Genomic DNA, 18,171 nt, shown 5'->3' on the forward strand with positions numbered 1-18,171 from the left:
TTACCTAGATAGCAGTTAACAGCTGCCTAAAGTCAGATTTTTCAAAGGTTAAAAATATAATCCTTCTTTTTTAATTAAAGGTAATTTTCCCAGCTGGTAAGTGGTATTGCGTTTTATGCTATAGCTAAGCAAAATGAAAGTGAAATGTATAAAGACCAGAAAATTGTTGCCTACAAGAGCTATAATAAGTAGCACCTAGAGGATGGTATTATTTGAGTTTCTAGCTAGGTGAGAGGGCCTTAGCTAAACAGCATGAAATTACTGTATGGAGAGCAGAGATTGTGCAAAATGTAGCCTTAATTATGGTTACACACTAAAACATTGATTGTTTGATATAAGTACTGAACTGAGAGGGGAAGCAACCTCTCCGTGAAATAGCTTTTGTTGTGGCATGTGCTTCAGGTGGGTTTTTTAAAGTATACTCTATACTGGCACAGTACATATTTGTTGTATCAAAACCCTGTGTTAGTTTAGGCAGCCAGTGCTGAATAGGTATAATTATTATAAAAGTTTCAGTGGAAAATGCAATAATAGCTGCTATATCCAGCTACCTAAGTAAGTATATTCTGTGTACCATGTTCTATAAAATCATGATCATGCTGGTAAAATTGTTTTAAATGTTGAACCAGTATATAAAAGTAACGCAGTAATAAAAGCTTTGCTTTTATCCAGAAGTACAAAGGAAAGAAAGTTAGTATGAATCTTTTGAAATTCTAAATGAAATGCCTGGCTACACCCAAGACAATAACAGCTCTGCTTCTTGTCTGCAATGATAAGAGATTTAAAAGGAATAGCGTGTGAGGCGACTTTTAAGGCATAATGACTTGTGATCTGCAGTTATGCAGCTTGATACCCAAGTATGAAATCTGAATTGAGTAAATTAATATGTAATCATACATATTTGTTTAAAAGCTAAATTTATTTTGCTTCATTTTACAGTGTTCCCTTTCTAGGCTGAAAGTTGATACAGTAAAAATATACATATAGAAGAACATTTTATGTTCTTGTAAAAGAAGGCAGCACGATGAAGGGGACAAATGTTCTCTGTCATGCCAGACTATCTTAAAAACCTGTAATGTTTAATTTTCACCTTTAAAGCAATCAAGCTGACTTTACTAAAGTAAAGTGCAGGCAGAATAGCTGTTGCATAGCAACAGATCTAAGTCTTCTCAACTGCCTTGGTTTTGACAAGGAATCAACTCCACAATGTGCATATACATCCATCAGATATAAAGAATTTTTATATGAATGTATTTACTTTTGGTCCAGTAAAACGACAATGAGAGAGTCTAAATGCTTGGAACAATCAGCACAATTCGTTTAGGTCAAGCATTTCCTTTTGTATGAGAAATACAAAAACCTCACCAATTTAATATACAAGTCAGTATCCATGCAGTAAATAAATGTCCAGCTTATACAAAGATTCATCTAAATGATACAAATATTACACCGGCTCAAGAATTCTATAGAAATGTTAATATGTGATTCATTGTCCATATTGACTTGAATATAGGATTATTTAAAATGGGCTGCAGAAAGGCCACTCTGCTGTACAATTGTGCAAAATCTGCAAAATAGTTGCAATCCAAAATGCAAGTAAAACAAAACAGAAGAAAACAAATAACCAAAGACACAACCCTGCAGTTTTCCCTTTATTCCTACAGCAAAGATAACCATCTTTAAATATCAGAGCTGTTAAATACATTCACTGAGCTGTAGATACAATAGTCTAAAGTTGGTTAGGAGTACAACTCATAGTAAAGAGCAGTAAACAAGGCTTTTCCCTTTCTCCAAATCATGCCATGGCTCCTAACTTATGCAGCAAAACACTAAAAGAAGCAGCACAAATATTTTGCCATGCTCTGATCACTTTTCAAAAACAAGCCAATGAAAGATAAATACGTGATTTACCTCCTACCTTCCCTTTTCCAGTTGCATGCATAAGCCCAGCTAACCACTCCACTCCTGTTCCCTGTGCCTCAAGTCTCGTAAGTTGTAAGTTTAAAATATATGTATTGGTTTGTGAACTTAGAGAACCTGGAGATATCTTTTCCCAATCAAAAGCAAAAATAAAGCTCTTTAGTTCTCACTATTTTTTCAAATTATGCATTTGACCTTGCTAACTCTATGATTTTTCCTGCACTGAAAATGACCAAATTTCACGTTAGAAAATAAATATAAAGCTAGTTGAAAAATGTGATTATTTTTTCTTTCAAAGTTAACAGAACATCTCAGATTCAAATCATTAAGTTGGAATCCCCTTCTTTAGCTGCTTAATTGGGTGACTAAAACATCTCTATCAAAAACGATCCACATTTAATTTCTTGTTTCTAAAAATTGCACTTAATCCTGATACCATGATCCTGCATATGTTTCTGATACAATAATAAAAAAATAATACTTATATTAATGGGAGAATATCACATAACAAGGTCTTAATTAAAATATAAATAACCTGCTTTGCAGTGGTTGTAAACCTGTACCTATGCATAGGTCTCTTGTAACCTAGGTTTTAGATCCATGAACTTGTGTCAATGATTTGTTTGTTTATTCCTCCCCCTTTATCTGATGCTTACTTGTCTTCTCCAAAACTCAGATACAATGACCATGTTACATTTCTTCCTGTCACTTAATAAAAACTCCTAGAGTTTTTCACTGAATATAAAAAAGTTATTTTCCCTACAACCAAAAGCAATACCCGCACTCCAAAATTGTAATGCAATACTGTAATTCTATAGTATAAAATTAAATTACATTTTAAAAGTGATCAAATGACATTCAGTAGCAAAACCTTGATCCTGTATAACTTTCTCCTTGAAGGTCACCAGCTTCCAAAATGTATTTTTTTAAAATAAATTTTTCATTATTAAACACTATCTTCCTTTATTTTGCACAAGGTAAACACAAGCTGAGCATTGGTAGCATATAAAATATACAAATTCTCATTAAAGACAATGGTATCATGGACCATATTGGGTTTACTTCACACAACTGAGTAACATTAAAATATAATTTACTAGACCTCCCACATATTGATATAAAAACTACTTTATACACATAAGTAAAAGTGTAAGGTATCAGATAGACAAAGAAAGAACACCCTTATACATGCGTTTCAATGTATGAATGAGTGTGTGCTAAAGAGGCTATGAGTGCATTGACTTCAGAAGAGCCATTTATAGGGTCCCGTGGATTACTGCTTTGACAGATATCCAAGAACAGATCAAGGTACATTTGTTTCCATTCCTGAAAGTCTTTAGATGTCAAATCTGGATTATCCAGAACTTTATCTATAATGGCTACCTCTCCTTCTCTGGCCTGAAAAAGAAGGGGAAAAAAAAAGAAAAAAGAGAGGGATAAATCATTACCAAAAGCAGCTTGTAAAAATGATGGCAAATGTAAGAAAAGGGGATGGAAAGGTCAGACACAAAGACACTAGGGGTACCTGTAGATGTGTGGGACATCTGCTCTGACACTTTAATTACAGTGCGTCAGAGCAGACTCGATTAATCTAATTAGCATGCTCCAGGAGCCTTGGCATCTCATTTATTCAGCGTCCCTGCGCTTCAAAATGGCAGTGGGGGTGCTTTAACTAATGTTTGTTAAAACTAAAGCTCGTTCAACAAACTTTAGTTAAAGTACCCCAGCTGTCATTTTGAAGTGCGGGACGCTGAATACACGTCATGCAGTGGGAGCTTTAATTAGAATGGCTCCCAAGACACACTTGAATTAAAGCATTCCCCAACCCCCAGAGTATGTGTAAAGATGCCCTTGAAGAACAGCACGTTGTGCCACTACTTTTTGTGCACAAGCGTTACAGAGGAATTCAGCTTAAAACAATGATGTTATACATGGCTCAAGATACGTGACATCTTCTGGTTTGCAGGGCTTCTTATACTAATAATTCTTGTTACCCCTTGTTCTGTCATGTAAAACAAGCCTTCTGCTGTTTACTATTAGTTGTTTGAGTTTTTCAGGATGGGTTTCATGCTGAAAAGGACCATCTGTTTGCTCCTTTAAACATCAGAAGAAATACTGTGTTAGCGTGTGGGATGCAAACAGATGGACTATCACCACCCAGTGTACCTAAGCATTTCTACACATCTATTCTCCTATGAACACCTCATATGAAGAATTAAGCAAGGAGATTTTAACCTCATAACTGATTTTTTTTTCAAGATCAGAGATAAGATGAGACCAAGGATGCAGAGAGAAGTGCAGCTCCCCGCTGTAACTGAGAAGGCTTTGCAGGAAGCGCTCTGAGTCACAACAACCCCCCTGGACCAAACAGAAGTTCACTGTTGATTCCAGGGGGGAGGGGAATCTACCTGCTGGCTGGGAGCCTGCAGCCAATTTCCCCTAGCAAAGGCACCTCCTCCCTCCCAGTCTGTTCCTGTTTTCAGAATGGGAGAGGGGCAAGGGAAAGAGGGAGCTTGTTCTTGGGGTTGCCCAGCCAGCATTGCAGGATAGAGTGGGTGAATTGGAGCCCCCCACCTTGGGGGGGGAGTCCCAATACACCCTCCCCACTCTCCAGAAGGGGCTGAAAAAAACCCAGATCAAACTCCCTCTGCTCCCTTTTCCCCATCCCATTCTGAAAACAGCAACCGGATCTTCATCTGCCCCCTCATACATTGAAGGTTCAGATTTTTGCCTGATCTACCATTTTTAAGCAGTCTGCAGCCATGCACTTGTGTTTGGACATGGCTACAGACTGCTTTCTTTGGCCAGATTAGGGGAAAATTGTCACTTCTGTCTGCACCCAAGACCCTGGTTCAGTGGAATTTCTTCAAGTCATTGTGGTTGAACAAAAGGGATGAAACCATATAGTTGTTCCTAGGAAGTTTAGAGCCAAACTAGCCTGCTTGTGCCCCATTTACCTGCTGTCAAAGGCATGCACAGGAGAGTGGCTAGGGTATGCTGTGCTCTCTGGCTGGCGGATGGCTTCTTGAGGGAATACAGTCATCTGGCAAAGCAAATCCCAGTCTCATTTGGGCACATCTATACTACTTCTGTAGTGCTCCCTGGAATGCTGATATAAAGCATGTCACCCACAGTTCTTGCTCCATGTATGCCGATCCTGAATATAAGGCACTAAAGCCATCCTGACGACAATCTTGTGGCAGAGAGCTCAAGAGTTAGAGCAGGGGCTGGGCTACCATAGAAGCAGTATAGATATAGACATATCCTTTGTGGCCACTAGACTCTGATAGACTTGAGTTGTGGAAATAGAATTAGCATCCAGGTTCCTAGCATTAGGACACACTTAGTCACAGTAATGACCCTGTTAATCAACAACTTCTCCTTTACAGCTCACTTGAGAGAAATGTTATGATAACTAATACTTCTCATGTTTATTCAATGTGGGTGATGTCTGTAATTAAGAGAGATAGTTACACTGTATCAATTTGCTTTGTCTTCAACATGATTAATTTTGAAGATCTAGTCATGTTACAAATAAGGAGCACATTTAAAATATCTTTAAAATACTTAACGCTTATAAAGTGATTTTCATGTTTAGAGTGTCTGGCAAACATTAACCAATTAACACTCCCCAAAGTAGTAGTATACACACTCTGGAGACAGGAACACTGACATAAAGGTTACAGAAGTAGTGAAAAACGCCAGAGCTGAGATTAAAATGCAGTAACATCTGGTACCGGAGCTAGTACATCTGTATTATACATAGTGGTACTGTGTTAGTGAGATTCTTTATATACTATGGGTATGTTCATGCGTCCGTATTACTAGCCGTTAAGTTTATACTATCCTGGAGCAAGGATTGTCTTGTAACAGGAAAGAAGGTAGGGAAATCTTTTCATTAGTGGCTTTGAATATGGTATAAAGCAAAGTTTGGCAACTGGGCTTTATCCGGCCTACTAAATGGTTGAATCTGGCTGCTAAGGTCTGACCCAGCCTGGGGTGGCATGGGAGAGCAGGCAGAATGCGGCTGCACCAAGCATCCCAGCCTCTGCAGCCCTCCCTGCTGCTCTTTTGTGCCTGTGCTTCCCTTGCTGCAGATGGCCACATATCTGTAGTGGGGTTAGAAGCACAGACACCTTGGGTGCCCTGTGGGGCAGAAATATTTCAGCCTTTAGCAGGGGGCCAGGTTGCAGGATCCAGCCTGCGGCAGCAAAATATTACCAACCCCTGGTATTGATAAATTTGTAGCTAAGAGGGCTGCAAGCACTTTAGAGGAGAAGATTAAAATTCAAAGTGATTTAAAAAAAAAAAAGCAAATAAATTATTTAAAATCAACAAAGTGAAAGCTGACAAAAGGAAAATGTAACATGCTAGACTTAGGAAGCAAAAATCAAATGCACAAGTACATAATGAAAAATGCCTGGATAAGCAGCAGGTTGGTAGGAAAAAATCTGAGAAATGTGGTAGACCACAAACTGAATATGACATAGTAGTGTGCAGCTGGTATAAAGAATTCTGGGTTATATTAATAGGAATATTGCATGTAAAACCTGGGAAGTAATTATTCTAGGAGTTCACTATACTCAGCAGAAGGACTGCATCCAGTTTTGTGTACCATTCTTTGAGTAAGATGTAGACAATGGGACAAAGCCCAAAAGAGAATGAAAAAATTGTTTAGAAAACATGACCTATGAAGAAATGTTGAATGAACTAGGGTTGTTTAACCAAGGAAAGAGAAATAAAAGTCTTCCTATATGAGAGAAATTATAAAGAGGATATTGGCTGATGGTTCTCTAAGACCACTGAGGGAAGAACAAGAAGAAATCAATTTAAATTTGCCACAAAATTGATTTAGGTTAGTTATAAGGAAAAAAAATCTAACAATGACCACTGCAAAAAGCTACGTGGAGGTACTGTGACTCTCCTTCACTGAAAGTTTTTGAAAATCTCTGGTTTTTAAAGTCAGGTTGGACAAACATCTGTCAGGGATGGTTTGTATATACTTGGCCTTACTTCAGAGCAGCAAAACAGATTAGATAGTCTGTTGAAATCCTTTCCAGCCCAATATATTTATGCTCTTCGTCTATTTCTGCATTTGTTTCAGATTTCTAGCATGAGACTTTAGGAAAGCCACTTAATTCCATGCATATTTTTTTCCTATCTAGGTCTCACATCTGTAAAAGAGCTACATACGTGCTTAACCATATTTGCTGTAGACAGCATAAATCACTTCAATGGGACAACACTTACTGAGTGATATCTTTGCAGGATTGGGGCCATATGTAGGTAATGTTGTTCATGTACTACCCAGGACGTTGAAAAATGAAATACATTAATGTTGGTAAAGTGCCTACATAATCCAACTATTTAGTTGGTCTAATAAAAGATATCACATCTACCCAAAGAACCCTGTCTACATAATCCTATGCATTGTTACTTAACAATTTAAAATAGTGTTTAAAAAGTTAAATTTGGCAGTTAATAGGGTCTATTTGCTGCATTTTAAAGAAACCTCCCTGCTGAATCTCTAATAACACATGCCATGATACTTTTACAACAAAACAAAGAGGTGGACCAGGATGTTAAATGCTCTGTTCATCATCAAGGGTAATTATTCCCTATTTGGTTTTCTCACTACAGTGCATTTCATTTCTAGATAGGCACAGTAAACCTATAGCTATAACGTTTTTAAAAGAATTTCCAAAATCCAAAAGAATGACTTTATTTTGGCTTACTCTCTGGTAATTATATGGCATGTTTATCTTGGTAAATGAAAATATTCAGGGACAAAAACAGAGGCATGGTCTCTTCTGACAGCGTGGACTTTAACTGTATTAAATTAGGCAGAGGAGGAGCTCAGTGAGATATTTATCTATAGAAAAATATGAATGGATTTTGTCACCCACTCAAGACACCTTTTCTCACTGCTGAGAATGGCATTTGCCTATATTTCTCTTTTGTCCATTTCGAACACAAGATCCAGACAGGACTGCAGCTGTATGCAATTAATCTACTGAATATACCAGAAGACTTGCCTCTTTGGAGGAATTCTCTTCCCTCTATTATCTCACCTTTAAGGTGCTTTTCAGAATTCGCAATTGGTGCAGTTTTTCATTGACTACAGGATCGCTACACCTTTTTATAAAAGACTTCTTGAACTCCAGCTTAGTGGAAATCCGACGTTCTCCTAATGGTGACAGGCTGGCTTGCTCCAAAGCTCTATACAAATCTTGCAGTGAGTCTGCTGGTTTTTCTTCTACAGATTCAGCTACAACAAAGAGAGCAGAGAGAGAGATGAAGAACAGTGTATAATTAAAAAGTTTATACAATTATTTAAACCTCCCTAAAAATGGTATTTTTAATAAGACTAGAATGGGATTATTTCATATGCAGGCAATGTGTCTAAATCTCCCAAACTCCAGAAAAAAGACTGTAAATCAAACATTCCCCAAAACTACTTTTCTTTTTAATTATTGCCTAAGTTAGTCACATCTGGATTAACACATGGGACATTTCATGAGAAACAGAAGCAAAACTTTTGACAACACGAAGCCTTACACAATGCAAAAAAAAGAAAGATTATAGGCTCTAAGTGTACTGTCACAACAGACACTCTAATTACAATTAAACATAATAGTAAATTCATAAGCTATTGTGAGAAATGGAAGTAATAGGAGCAACCTACCAAATGGAAAGGGATTTTAGAGAGGCAAGGATTTTTGTGGGTGATAACGTTTATTAGACCAACTTATAGAGTTGGTTCGGTAAAATATATCACTCACAGTAATTTCATGCTCCTCACATTTTTCCTGGACCATCATGGCTACATCACCCCAACATTATCAAGGAATTGTAGGTCATTTAAGACTCTGATTTGTTAGAGGGTGCCGAAAAGTACTGCAGGGCCATTTTGCTTACTGAAAGTGTAGGAACTCTTTCTAATTCACTTTTTCCACTGACTTAATTTTTTCTCTTTTTTTGTCTGATTGTGCCTGATAGTTATGTATCTATGATCACTTGTGGTATCACCCATGAGATTTTTTGTGCAATAGTAACACCTAGGAGTTCAACTAAAATCAGACCGCACTGTATTAGACAGCATAGAACATATAGTAAGAAATGACCCAAGACTGAGGTGATACAAGGTTAGGTAGGCAAGATGAGAGCTCCATGAATAGTTTATATTTTGTTTGCTTTCTGAATGAAAAAATGAATGAAATGAATGAAAGGAAAGATTCTTTTGGACTGAATAAAATGTATTAGTCTTTAACCTGCTATGAAATCAAACTTAATAATGAAACAACCCTTTTGAATGTGTTGAAATATTTCTACTTTCTAAATTCCTTCTTTGAAAATGTTTGCCAAACTCAGCACACATTCAGGAAAAGTTTTGAACTGTCTGGATCTGCCTTTTTGCTGAATAGAAAACATTTCACTCAGTTCTAGACATGACAGGCAATTGCTCGGAGAAAGGGCAAACTTCATTTTGTCACACTATTACATCTCTATATATGTATTTTAAATATAGTGCTGCTAAAAAAATTGAAACCTGTGACAACCCTGGAGAGACCAACATCCCTTACATTTTTTTTCCCTAGTAGCTCATATTTTTCCATTCTAACCTGCCAATGTTCTAAGCCTACTTCTGGCAAAACCATTTGTAGGAATGAGATGGCTCTTCAGTTGACTTTAAACAAATGAGTAATCCCATCACATGAAATGGATATACTCACCTGCTTAAAGTTCAGCACATGCCACTAAAGTAGGGCTTTGGATTCCAAATTACCTAGGCTAAGTACAGACAGTTAAAAAGCCTGAGGCTGAATTGATTCAATCTTCTAAGCTGTGTAGACTGAACCGATAAGCAAGTGAACAGACATTCACTTTTGATGCCAGAAATGCAGTCACATGTCTGCAGTGGCTCAGGCCAGAAGCCAGGGTGTGCTAGAGGATGCCTCCCTGGTCAGCTGAAGCAGACACCTTGGGCCAAGGCTAGCCCACCCACTTTGTGAGGGGGGAGGGGGTTTACACGGGAGGTGCAAAGCATCCTGGGATGCTGGGGGACTGTGAGTTAACTTCAGTCTGGAGGGGATCTGGGACAGAAATTCAGTAAACCAATTTAACTTAAATCAGTTAAGTCTGATACTATACCCATCCAAGTTTAAACCAGCTTCAGCCATTTTGAAAGTGGTTTAAGTGCACTGAATGTTTGTTGTGTTACAGATTTGAACCGGTTTCTGATCACTTATACCGGTTTATGTTTAATTTCTGTCCCTAGTCCTAGTCAACAGCTTTTCTACTAACACTACTAACAAGGACACTAACTGATGTTAATGGTGACTGCAATATTTTGTGATGAATACACATGACCTGGACTGAGACCAACAATTCATTTCACAGAGGCCAAACAGATGCATACTGCATAGCAACTACTCACCTGAGTCATTTTCAAAGAAGAAAGCTAAAGAGAAAAAACTCAGTATCCCATAATGATACTTAGATTTACATAGTTTTAACTGGTCAAAGACTTTTACAATCATGAACTAATTCGTCTTCTTAAAAATAATATATATCCCTGGACTCTTCTACACATTTTTTCAATGGCTTAGTAATTTTTAAAGTGTACATTCATTTTTTAAAATAATTTATGAGTGAGTGAGGACTATAGGCTTTTTATTGATGATGAGGTTGTGGCTTTGTAAAGAGCTTTTGGTTACATTAGGTAGTTACATGGTCTTTGTATACATGACACACAAATAAAAATGAGATGAACATCAGTTTTTATAATTCTTTTTTATTATAAAAAATTGCTGTTGTCACAACACAAGAGAAAGAGAAAAGACTATATAGTTGCATACTATCAGGCCAGCTTTATGGTCTTAATTTTTTTGTTTTTAAAAGTTTTTAAAAGTTCCACTTGCATTTTTAGAATTTCCCTGAGCTACTGAGTAAGTATATTCAGTTTGTTCACATTTGTGCATATCTCACAACGTATAATTCCAGTGACTTGGGTGCTATCTCCATACTATTTGAGTGATTCACAAAATGGCAGGAGAAAAGCTACCTAATTCTGACAGCAGGTTATTTTATATTTGGATCTCTCATCCTCTTACTCCCTGTTATAAAAAGATGTCTTCTTTCTAGTTCCTATTAAAAGAAATACCACCAATTTTTAGTTTAGTGTGACTGAGCTTTCTACTCAAGAGATTAGAAATTATGGGAAAACTGTGTGGAAGAGACACATTTTATAATTTGAACATGTCATGATTCAAAGTCACTTCAATCTCTTACCTCAGTGTGTTCTACCTTGGGCCAATCACCAGAAAAGCAATGAAGCCCATGTCCATTCTTAGCCCTGTTTCTGAACACCCCTATGTTGCCAATGAGCAAAATGTCATGGAAGGTCATACTGTTATAGTGAGAAAAGGAGGAGAATAAGCTTTGAAACAGTTTAGGGTCAACCCTCTAGGGCTTTGAGTAACACTTAATTTAAATTAAACTAACTTATAACTCTGACGTGTATATCAATACAGATAAAAAAGGGTTAGGGTGATGTGTATATTAACTTGTATGACTAAGCAGTTAGCCTGCTACACTAATCATTAGCTGGAGTTAGTCAGGACTTTCACATTAATTTTTAAACACAGAGTGTTGTAATAATGGATCCTGGAAATCATCAGTGAGTCTGTTGGGAGTATGAGAGGGAATGTGGGTAAAATACCTGATCTAATCTATTTAGTAATTCAATAATTTAAGATGGTTGAGCACTACTGGTAGTAGCTGCTTATCAAGGTATCTAGCACACTAAAGAGACCAGTCTGTACACCATTGTGCTGAATGAAAAAGAGATGCCCTCTAAAGGTAATGACTTGGCTATTCTTCTCTATTCAGGGTCCTCACCTCAATCTTGCTAGGGTTAACCTTACCAAGGCAGCAATCTCAATTGTGATAGTCAAAATTGCATTTGGAAGGAGGGCCAGGTTTTGGTGTGAAGAAATGAAGAGTGAGAAAAAAGAGAGCCAGTATCTACGATACCATTTTTATTGAGACCACGTCGTTCAAAATGTCAGACACGTCTGCAGAAGGAAAGACACCATTGTGTTCCAGAGCACTACTGCCATTTTGGGGAGAGAGAACAGTGCTAATGAATCTAGACTCTCTAAACAACAGGGAAGGATCAAGATGACAGTACTTTCCCATAGTGTCTGGCATAGATGACACACTAGTGTTGACCATGGGGTGGGGGGCACAACTTTGTGTTGCTGCTGCCACTGCTGCTGGGTACTGGTTGCAGCTGGGGTGCACCCAGCACCCCGCTGTCAGTGTATAAATCTGGGGTGACACCCCCCCCTCCCCCCCATGCATCGTCTATAGTGTCTGGAGTTGTCCCAAAATGAGCTGCTGTGAGGAACCAAGATTATAAATTGAAAAGCTTTTTTCCCACCCTTCTCTTCAAATAAGTCAATTATATTTTGGTAAGTGTTGGTCAAGCACTTAACTAACTGTCCATTGATCAGGGGTCTAAAGATTAAGTGAGAATCATTTGTTTATTTTTCTTTAAAAGATGGAAAACTTCCAATGAGGATTTGCATGTGTGTAGTAAGTTGTACTAACATTAGTGTTTCTTTAAAGAAGAATCAGGCCTGCTGAACCACAGATTGCATTTCTCCAGCTCCTTGGGTTCTCTGAACATGCAGGATTAAGTGGCAATGTTTTCATACAGATACGGCTCTCTAATTTGCAATGCTGGTTTTGATCTTTCATCCATTCCCTGAACACTTCTATCACTCTGGCATAAAAAGGCCCGCATCTAAATTCTGTACCAAGGCTGACTGCTAGAGTACAGTGGTATCAAATTGCATGACAGTGCAATTTCTGTTGCAGCTTCAGCTTACTTCAAAACCCATTTTTTTAACCTGAAGTCAATAGGTAACTGGGTAACACATCAGTATGGTGATACTGTGTTATTTTGCTCTTCAGATTTCCACTCTGGAAGGTTTTTTAAATTATTTTATATTGCCCCAGAATTTTCAATAGCTCATAAACATTTGTCTTGAAAAACTGAGCATACATTTTTCTCAGGATATGGAGGCTGGAGAATGCTGCATATTAAGGGACAGGTTAAGAAGTGATTTGGATTGAGAACAAGCAGAGGAAATTTGAAATTTGGACACATTAATACTATTTATATCTAAGAATGATGGGGATCTGAATTTTATGGCGTGGGAAGATTTAATTATTTCCCTGCCCAAGGGACCCTTCTCAGCAATCCTTCAGTTTGCCTGAGGTGGGGAGGCTCCCCCCACATGGGCTGAACCCCAGCGTGGGGGCCAGCACCTGAATGGGGGCTCCTTCTCCCCCTGTGGGGTGTCAGCAGGGGGTTAGGGGTTTGGCTGGGCTCAGCAATGGCCGACAGGTTTGGCCTGGGCCAGTGCAGGCATCTGGTTGCCTTTCATGGCGGAAAAGTGAACATCAGTTTATTTCATTATCAGTGCAATCCGCACAGCTATGAGAATCCTGCAAAGATTGAACTAATTCTGCCTTGGGCTTTTTGACCGTCTGTTCTTAGCCCAAGAGTCCAGCCCACCATAGGCTGGACTCCAGTTAAATAAGGTCTTGCCAACGCCTTTAGCCATCTGTGCAAAGACAGCCACCATTAGCTACAGCATTGTCACTAGGGTGGGCCATCATAGAGGACAGTCTGGTTGTCTTCTGTCCTTTATTGATATGAAACCGGACACCTTTTTGTCCTCCATTTTTCTCTTCAAGAGGAAAATAGAGGACAAAAAAGCATTGCTTCGTATCAATAGAGGACAGAGTAGCAGACAACCAGAATGTCCTCTATGATGGCCGCCCTAATTGTCACCCATCAGGATAGCAGTGCAGGTATATCATGGTCCTGTGGTTCTTCTTTGAGGCTTACTTAGAATATGTCAGTTGCTTTTCCCAGTCCCATTCAGATCTCTGTCCTGTCCCAATTTCCCTTCTTTCTGCATTGCCAACCATCTTAGATTAGCTTTAATACTTGGGACAGAGGATTCCTGTAGGTGACGAGGTCCCCAAGGGAGTTACCCCTTCTCATTTCCTTATTCAAGAGCTTTCCTGTTTTGCAACTTTCTACCATCTTTCCTTTCTCATCCAGTCCCTCCCAGTCCAGTCCCTATTTTGGCCTTTCTTCTTGCTGTTTGCCAACTTTACTGTTTAGTTACATGTTGTATCCAGCTATTCAGCCCCTCACATGCACAGCCACTGCTTAATTGTAATTAGCACTGCATTTGAACAAAATTACCACCTTCTGAAAATCCTGAGAAAACGGAGCTGTAGTCCCCCTGGTTTCTGTGCCAGAAAGCGAGCAACATGAAAAGTATCAAACTGCAATTCTCAAGCTCTGCTGAAATCTAAACTTCTATTTTCAATCTTTTTGATGAGGTCATCCTCCCTGGCAGAGAAACCAACCCAGCTCAGCTTTCTCAAGATTTCAGGGAGGCAATTTTGTTAGAACAGAACACTAATTACATTATTAAAGAGCTGACACGTGCTATTTTCCCCTCTGGAAATCTCACAAGACTTGACTTAAATGATTCAGAAAAGCCTTTACAATTCACCTTTAGTACTTGGGAATTGACTAGCTGACTCTTCCAGAGGTTTTCAGTGCGGGCTGGTGAGTGCCAGTCAGAAAGGAAGGTGTTCTAGCTGCTGAGAAATGGGGCAGGTTCCTGCACAGCTCTCCCTGATGCAAAACTGAGGCCAGGGTCTGGAACGGGCTCCCAAGGGAGGTGGTGCTCTCCCCTACCCTGGGGGTCTTCAAGAGGAGGTTAGATGAGCATCTAGCTGGGGTCATCTAGACCCAGCACTCTTTCCTGCTTATGCAGGGGGTCGGACTCAATGATCTATTGAGGTCCCTTCCGATCCTAACATCTATGAATCTATGAAAACTCTCCTGTATCTGTTTGCCATGTATCAGCTAATGCATGGGAACAACTGATGCATGGTAAAATCCTATTGCCGATAAGACATTTTTTGCACTTTTCATGTAAGTTAGGCTGAATTAAAGAAGAGTCTTGGTTTTACCTCATTTAGCTAACAGACTTAATAATAACTATCCTGTTGTCCTCCTCTGAATTTTACCATTTGGTAACTAACATGTGGTCAACAAATCTATATTTTTTTCCTAGAGAAGACAAGGCCCAAGAAATGACCTGTTCCTCTTGCTGGAAGTCTTCAAGTCCTTGTTCAAGCTGTCAATCAGCAGCAGCTCAGAATGCAGGGAAGACTCAGTATAGAGGCAATGGAAGCAAGCAGGTGGGCAGAGGCTGCAGTCTACTGGGGAATATCTTCAGGTGCTCATTAAAAAGAAGGTCTAATGGAAGACAGGCAGGGAGGAGGGATCTTATTATGTACAGGGATGTGTGTACAAAAGGGCAGGAGAGAGGAAGTAGGCTTCATATAGGTTGGATGGAAGGACGGAAGACAAGTAAAATCTTAGTGCAAAATGCCTAAAAACCAAACATTCTTTTTCATCACTCTAAAATCTTATATTTTTAAAGGAAAAATCAAATGCTTATAACAGAAAGAACTAGGAATGAGACTAATTTCTACACCTGTTTAGACAGGGACCAGAGAGACAAAGCTGGCTACTTTTTCATTCTCCCTCATCTAAGCTTTTAAGCTAAAAGAAGAGCAGCACAAGGTAAATTTACGAGGCGACGGCATATGTAAAGATGTGCATTCCGCGTGAAACCACCTCCAGGGAATGCATTTATGTAGGAAGCCACAGTAAGGTGGAAAATCAGCTCATATTAAGAAATCAGTGCAAGTCATGTTGCTGATTACTGAGAAAAAGAACAAGTGGCACAGTGTTTAAGCATGGCACAGAGCTGGCAAGAAGGAGGTTAAATGAAATGCCATTCTGGTGTACATGAAAACCAAAAGCTAATCAGCTGGCCTGGATGACGGAGGACAGAGTCTTATGTTAGAAGTGTAAAATAAAACCTTTAGTACTTTTAACCTCCTCCTCCTCCTTCACACTTGTATTAAAATAAAGATCTAAATGTTATTTTTTTTTAAATGAGCCCCTTTTCACAGCTTAATCAATCTCTGGGATTCTTAAGCAGCTCTATGCTTCTCACTGATTTTTTTCTTTCTACCCTTCCTTTTACCTGGTTTTTGCTTCTTGCACTCCACTTTTTTGGCAGCAAGCAGTTCAACAATGTAGAGGTGGTAGAAAGCAAGCCTTATCTACTAGAAAGCATGGGAGTTCCCACAGTACCGATTTTCAAGGAGTTGAGACGGTACCTTGAAAAACAAGCTCTGATGCATATTTTACAAAAGGTGTCAGCAGCTAGTGAATCTTAGACAAAAATTCTGCTGGCAATACCATAGCCTCCTATAATGAGGATGTGTTTCATGGCTGCCAGGAGATCTGTATTCATTTTTTATTCTCTCCTATTACGTAACCTTCCAGGCAAACAGTATATTCTCAAGACAGTTTCTTCACTCAGAGCCCTGCACATCAGAGCTCTGTGATACATTTATCATTGGAGACTTTGGGCCTGATTTCCAGTTCTTTGAAAGAAAAGGAGCTCCCCTGGTGTAAGCGAGGGAAAGCTCAGATAGCACCTAAAAAGCTTTAAAAATCTGATGCTTGCCTTTGCAGGGCCTGAGCTACGTAGAGGTGCAAACTAAACAAATTAGTCAGATTGCACTAGGCATTGTACAAACATTACAAAAATACAATCCTTGCTTTCAAGAGCTTAAAAATATAAGCATATTCCACTTCTAGTGTTCATGTAGTGCGCCCACTAATGCTCCTGAAAGTTACTCGCTTCAAGGGGAAGAACACACCTTTAATTCTTCTCTTCACTTTGCTATATCAACAGGTTATTACTGCATGGCAACACTGCTGCTAAATTCCATCACCGTGAGAAAACTGACCCATTTGTATGGCACTCTCAGGAATCCTCCCTTCACTGCGTTTTCGTGTCAAAATATTTTCAGCATCAGCTCAGCAGTGAACTACAGTTGTCACCAATGGGTTAATTTACTAGTGAAGGGGGGTTTAACACTGTGGAAGATCCTCACATTGCTTCTTTCACATAGCATCCGTGGAGGCCCATGAAGAAGAAAAACCCACAACAAGAGGATTCTTATTTACTCTGTGACCTGAAGGTTAACTGTACCCTAAGGATAGATATTGACTCTACCAATGCATAGGGAAAATAATACAAATGAAAGACAAATAATTCCTAAAGTACATAAAATCTTCCAAAACTTTACACAGGAAACTCTAATCATTAACTCTGGAACTTGACAGCATTGGCAAACATGTATAACAATACCCTTGAATAGCTGGCTCAAGTATTTTACTTATATAATCTTGCACACAGAAATGCCAATTTAATCTTTAAAAATATTTAGTAACTCTCAGTGAAACATTTACCATAACATGCACTTTCATGTCAATTTTCTGTTTTTCTGTGCCACCAAATAAAACAAGTGTTATGCAGTTTTACTCTGCACTAGTAAAGTGAATTAAACATTGGAATCACTGTTACACTTTAACCATAAGCTCTCTTCCATAATCTTCAGTTCAAAAGACAAAGTAAAACCCAGCCACTCTTATATAGAAGAAAGGTATTCTGGGGATAGTGCAACTGGATAGACAGGTTGATGTCACTGTACAACTGGGGATGTGGTGACTTTTAACAGATGATGTCCCTGTGGATCAGTCCAGCTGGAACCAACTTCTTTAGCATTCTTTTCATAAACCTAAACTGTTACCATAGATGAGGTTGCAAAAGGTTAAATGACAAATGGTCCCGATGGCTGTACATAGCTACATTACTCATGAGTCAAATTCAAGTGGCACGTGCCTTGTACAACAGCAATGTCTCTCAGGCTAAGTACAAATAATCAAAAAGCCTGAAGCGGAATCCATTCAATCTTTGCAGGGTAGCCTAAGCTATGTAGATTGAACTGAGAAGCAAGTGAACAGACATTCGCTTTTGATTCCAGAAATGCAGCCACATGCCTGCAGTGGCCCAGGCCAGAAGCTGGGCAGGGGGAGGGGAGGTTGCTACAGCATACCTCCCTACTCATCAGTCAGCTTGGGCTAAGGCTAGCCCACCTACTCTATGGGGGGTGGGGAGGTGGGGGGGTTGCTGGGGAGGTGCAAAGCATCCTGGGATGCTGGGGGACTGAGTTAACCTGAATCTGGAAGGGATCTGGGGCAGAAGTTCAATAAAGTGATTT

At 39.1% G+C, this 18,171-nt stretch overlaps 1 protein-coding gene and 1 long non-coding RNA gene across 7 annotated transcripts in view; one reads left to right on the forward strand and one right to left on the reverse strand.

The window, feature by feature from the left end:
• Positions 1–1,639: 1,639 nt before the first annotated feature.
• The window catches only part of CNKSR2 (connector enhancer of kinase suppressor of Ras 2), a 380,784-nt gene continuing 364,252 nt past the window's right edge, over positions 1,640–18,171 (reverse strand). For all 6 annotated transcript variants that reach the window (XM_059720858.1, XM_059720856.1, XM_059720857.1 and 3 more), the window contains 2 exons: positions 7,992–8,188; positions 1,640–3,318 (listed from right to left, as the gene is read on the reverse strand). In XM_059720858.1, coding sequence (XP_059576841.1) covers positions 3,103–3,318; positions 7,992–8,188 — 413 coding nt within the window. In that variant the 3' untranslated portion in view covers positions 1,640–3,102. The remainder of the gene's footprint in view (positions 3,319–7,991; positions 8,189–18,171) is intronic.
• LOC109285013 (uncharacterized) lies at positions 11,692–17,481 on the forward strand. The gene is made up of 3 exons (XR_002092690.2): positions 11,692–11,781; positions 15,096–15,222; positions 16,800–17,481. It is a non-coding gene; the product is annotated as an uncharacterized LOC109285013 (long non-coding RNA).

This window comes from Alligator mississippiensis, chromosome 1 (genome assembly GCF_030867095.1).
Source record: "Alligator mississippiensis isolate rAllMis1 chromosome 1, rAllMis1, whole genome shotgun sequence".
In the NCBI taxonomy this organism is placed as follows: Eukaryota; Metazoa; Chordata; order Crocodylia; family Alligatoridae; genus Alligator; species Alligator mississippiensis.